Below are 4,723 nucleotides of genomic sequence, written 5' to 3' on the forward strand. Positions count from 1 at the left end.
CTCCCTGCACACAGAAAATCACTTCCCAGCATTTCCAAGCCACTCCAGTGGGGTTTCTCCTGTCCCAGCTGCTCCAGCAAAACCCCTCGGTGCATTTTTGGGGTCGAGGGAGCCAGAACTCCTCCCGGGGCTGGAATTGTGGGAGGGGGAATCCATGGAATCTCACGTGGAATCTCAGCTTCTGTCCGGTGTTTGTCCCGCAGCAAATCACGGACGACGGGCTGATCACCATCTGCAGGGGCTGCCACAAGCTGCAGTCCCTGTGTGCCTCCGGCTGCTCCAACATCACCGACGCCATCCTCAACGCCCTGGGGCAGAACTGCCCTCGCCTCAGGTGAGGATTCCTCGGAATTCCCTGGAATTCCCACCTCCACGTGGAGCAGGGGGTGCTGGGGACGCGCTCGGGTACCACCGGGGTGATTTCAGCCTTCCTAGAAGGGCAGTTTTTATCCCTGAGCTTCATGCAGATGTTTTTTGTAATGGGATGAGGAGAGGAAAAGCCAGATTCATGGTTAAAAGCTGGTTACAAATCTGGTTAAAACCAAGATTCCTGGTTAAAACATGGTTAAAACCAAGATTCCTGGTTAAAACCTGGTTAAAAGTCAGATTAGTTTTCAGCTTCTGAAGGTCTTCGTGGAAGGGCAATTTTTATCCCTGAGCTTCATCCAGGTGGTTTTTTTTAATGGGATGAGCAGAGGAAAAACCAGATTCATGGTTAAAAGCTGGTTAAAAAACAGATTCCTGGTTAAAAGCTGGTTAAAAATCAGATTAGTTTTCAGCCTCTGAAGGTCTTTGTGGAAGGGCAGTTTTTTATCCCTGAGCTTCATCCAGGTGTGTTTTTTTAATGGGATGAGCAGAGGAAAAACCAGATTCCTGGTTAAAAGCTGGTTAAAAATCTGGTTAAAAACCAGATTCCTGGTTAAAACCTGGTTAAAAACCAGATTAGTTTTCAGCCTCTGAAGGTCTTCCTGGAAGGACGTTTTTTATCCTGGAGCATCATCCACGTGTGTTTTTTTATGGGATGAGCAGAGGAAAAACCAGATTCCTGGTTAAAACCTGGTTTAAAATCTGGTTGAAAACAAGATTCCTGGTTAAAAATCAGATTCGTTTTCAGCCTCTGAAGGTCTTCCTGGAAGGGCAGGTTTTATCCCAGAGCTTCATCCAGGTGTTTTTTTTCATGGGATGAGCAGAGGAAAAACCAGATTCCTGATTAAAACCTGGTTAAAAACCAGATTCCTGGTTAAAACCTGGTTTAAAATCTGGTTAAAAAAAACAGATTCCTGGTTAAAACCTGGTTAAAAATCAGATTCCTGGTTTTTAAACTCATCTCCTCTCCAGACATTCCAACCCCACCAGTGTCCCCCAGCCTGGGTGGGGGGGCTGAGGTTCTCCTGGGATTCTCCTGGGATTCTCCTGGGATTCTCCTGGGATTCTCCTGGGATTCTGGGACCCTTTCCATGGCTCCTGTTGCCTCTTTCCCTACAGAATATTGGAGGTGGCGAGGTGTTCCCAGCTGACCGACGTGGGCTTCACCACCCTGGCCAGGGTAAGGGCTCCTTCCCTCCTTCCCTCTTCCTTTCTTTCTGGGATAAATAACAAAAAAAAAACCAAAAACCAACCAACTAAACAAAAAAAATCCAGTAGACTTTGGGAAAACTTCTTCTCTCGGTGTTTGGGTGGAATCTGAGTTACAAAAATTAGGGTTCGTGGTGTCTTTAAGTTACAAAAATTAAGGTTTGTGGAAGCTAAGTTACCAAAAAATAGGGTTTGTGGAGTCTAAATTGCAAAAATTGGGGTTTGTGGGCTCTCAAGTTACAAAAATAAGATTTATGGAATCTGGGTTATAAAAGGGTTTATGGGATCTCTGGCATGGACCCACAGATCTGGGAGGGGTTACATCCAAACCACACGAAATGTTAAATACTTGGGAGTTACAGACTTTGCTGCTTGGTTTTTGAGGTTCATCTCAAAATGACCCTAAATTTAATTATCTTAATTACCATTAAAACCCTCTGTGCCTTTTAATGAGCGAAATTTCCTTCACTATCCTTGGTGCTGTTCTTATAGAAGCAGCAAAATTTCCTTCCAATTGTGATATTCCATGGAGAAAATCCTCTAATTTTTAAAGAAAACTGTCTTGATGGTGGTTATATTTATATTTATATTTATATTTATATTTACATTTACATTTATATTTATACTTATATTTATATTTATATTTATTGTCTGAGCTTCACACTGAGTTTGGGTGTTTGGTTTTCTCTTTGTTCCCAGAACTGCCATGAGCTTGAAAAAATGGACCTGGAGGAGTGTGTCCAGGTAGGAAATGTTTCCCTTTTGGCACAGCGTGGAAAGCTGGTGAAAAATTCATAGATTGTCTCCCAATTAGAACCTAATTTAGAATCCTGAGCAGGAAGATTGGCTGGATTTAGAGAAGAAAATTTGGGTTTTATCCTTGGTTTGTGTTTCATTTTAATGCTGCTGCTGTAAATGATAAATATTGGGAATGGATGTCAGGTCACGTCATGGATGTGTGAGGTGTGATGGAATCCCAGGGAATGATCTTTACCACCCATATGTTGCTAAAAATGATGGGATTTTCCTCTGGCAGATTGTTGGGACAGTGGTTGCGGAGGGTTGGAATCAAACTGAGCTGCAGCATTTACAGGGAAAAGGGTTGGATTGACTCGAGATCCCATGGAAAAACCTCCAGCCCTGAGGGTAGACTGGAAGTGGATCCAGCCCAAGGAGGGAACGGGGTTGTGGTTCCTCCCTGGGAACAGCCTGGCCTGGGGTTCTGCCTTCCTGGTGTTCCCAGGGCACAAATCCAGGAACTCCCCAGGAGGAAATGACACCCGTCCAGACGGGAAGGGACGGAAAAGGATCCCAAAAAAAGGAACGAGGGAAGTGAGGCTGAGCCTTGGCCCGACACAAACCCATCCCAGGCAGCTCCCTGGGGGGCCTTGGGGTTAGAAACCATTGTGTGAGTCTCCTTCTTCCTGCAGAAAACCAGGAACAATCCATGGGCTTGTGGGAGGGATCCTGAGCCCTCCTGAACACCCGGGAGCTCCTTTGCCTCTCAGAATTGTGAGCTGATCTCAGCTCCTTGGGGAAGTTCAAAACAACCCAGTGGTGCCTCTGCCTGCAAAGGGCAGGAGCTGATTCCATGAGGAGATGAGTTCCTGAGGGCTTCAGGAGAAGTGGCTGTGGGGAAAACTCAGGGATTTGGGAAAATTCCGCCTTTTTTTTATTCATAGAGAGGAAAAATTAAGTCCTTGTGCACAACACCCAAAGTTAAGGGGCCCTTTCCTCTTCTCTTCCAGATAACAGACAGCACCCTAATCCAGCTTTCCATACACTGTCCACGGCTCCAGGTCCTGGTGAGTATTCCAAGGGAGACTTCCAGCACTTGGAACAGAGGGATCTTGAACCCTCTCTGACTTCACGGTTGTGTTGCAACCACTGGGAAGATTCTGCTGGAAACCCGACCCTGAAGAACCTCTTGTCCCTCCCCTGCTGCTCCCACTGATCCCACAGAAGGGCTGTGGGGTTCTCCTGTGAGCAGAATTCCAGCACTTGGAACAGAGGGATCTTGAACCCTCTCTGACTTCACAGTCATGTTGCAACTGCTGGGAAGATTCTGCTGGAAACCCGACCCTGAGGAACCTCTTGTCCCTCCCCTGCTGTTCCCATTGATCCCACAGAAGGCCTGTGGGGCATGGGGTTCTCCTGTGAGCAGAATTCCCGGTGGAATCTGCTGAATCTCCCCCCAAAAACCACACCAGGTGGTGCCACCGTGTTCCTGCTGGTTCTTGGACCCAATTCCAGGGCCTTTCCCACAGTGGGTGAGGCCATGGGTGTCCCAAAGGTGGGTTCTCCCATGGCAGGGGTGTTTGTGGGATTTCTGTGCCACCCTGTGGGTCTCATCCCTCCAGAACTGCCTTTGCCATTCAGAGAATCATGGGATGGTTTGGGTTGGAAGGGACCTTGGAGCTCGTCCAGTTCATGGGCAGGGACACCTCCCACTGTCCCAGGTTGCTCCAGCCTGGCCTTGGACACTTCCAGGGATCCAGGGGCAGCCACAGCTTCTCTGGGCAACCTCTGCCAGGGCCTCCCCACCCTCCCAGGGAAGGGTTTTTCTCCACTCCAACTGGAAGTTTTCCCCTTGGATGCACAGAGGCTCCAGTGCCAGGAGGGAGCACAAACTAGCCCTAAAATCCACTCTGCCAACCAACCCAGCCCCACCCCACACAGCCCAGCCTCCCCCGTGTCCCCAGGGAGGTCGGGGCTGGATTTTGGGGTGGCAGGAGCCGTGTGTGACCCCGGGACTCGCTGTGTTTGGGCTCAGAGTTTATCCCACTGTGAGCTGATCACGGACGACGGGATCCGGCACCTCGGGAACGGCGCCTGCGCCCACGACCGGCTGGAGGTGATCGAGCTGGACAACTGTCCCCTCATCACCGACGCCTCCCTGGAGCACCTCAAGAGCTGCCACAGCCTGGAGAGGATAGAGCTGTACGACTGCCAGCAGATCACCCGGGCAGGGATCAAGAGACTCAGGGTGAGCGGGGAGGGAGGCCGGGATTGGGAGGGGGGTTATCCATGGGAGGAGCCCTCATCAGCTCATCGCCATCCTTGGTGGATCTGGAGTCATGGAATCATGGAGTGGTTTGGGTGGGAAGGACCTTAAACCTCGTCCAGTTCCACCCCCCAGGGACACCTC

At 49.4% G+C, this 4,723-nt stretch overlaps 1 protein-coding gene across 1 annotated transcript; it reads left to right on the plus strand.

The window, feature by feature from the left end:
- Positions 1–203: 203 nt before the first annotated feature.
- LOC113979539 (F-box/LRR-repeat protein 20) lies at positions 204–4,577 on the plus strand (the record flags this gene model as incomplete). Its single annotated transcript, XM_027706900.1, has 5 exons — positions 204–334; positions 1,486–1,546; positions 2,275–2,319; positions 3,324–3,380; positions 4,349–4,577. Coding segments are annotated over 5 exons (523 nt in total), but the record flags the coding sequence as incomplete, so codon positions are not given.
- Between the last annotated feature and the right edge of the window lie 146 nt (positions 4,578–4,723).

The sequence above is a fragment of the Neopelma chrysocephalum genome, unplaced genomic scaffold (genome assembly GCF_003984885.1).
Source record: "Neopelma chrysocephalum unplaced genomic scaffold, ASM398488v2 Primary Assembly neopelma1_82784, whole genome shotgun sequence".
NCBI classification, from domain to species: Eukaryota; Metazoa; Chordata; class Aves; order Passeriformes; family Pipridae; genus Neopelma; species Neopelma chrysocephalum.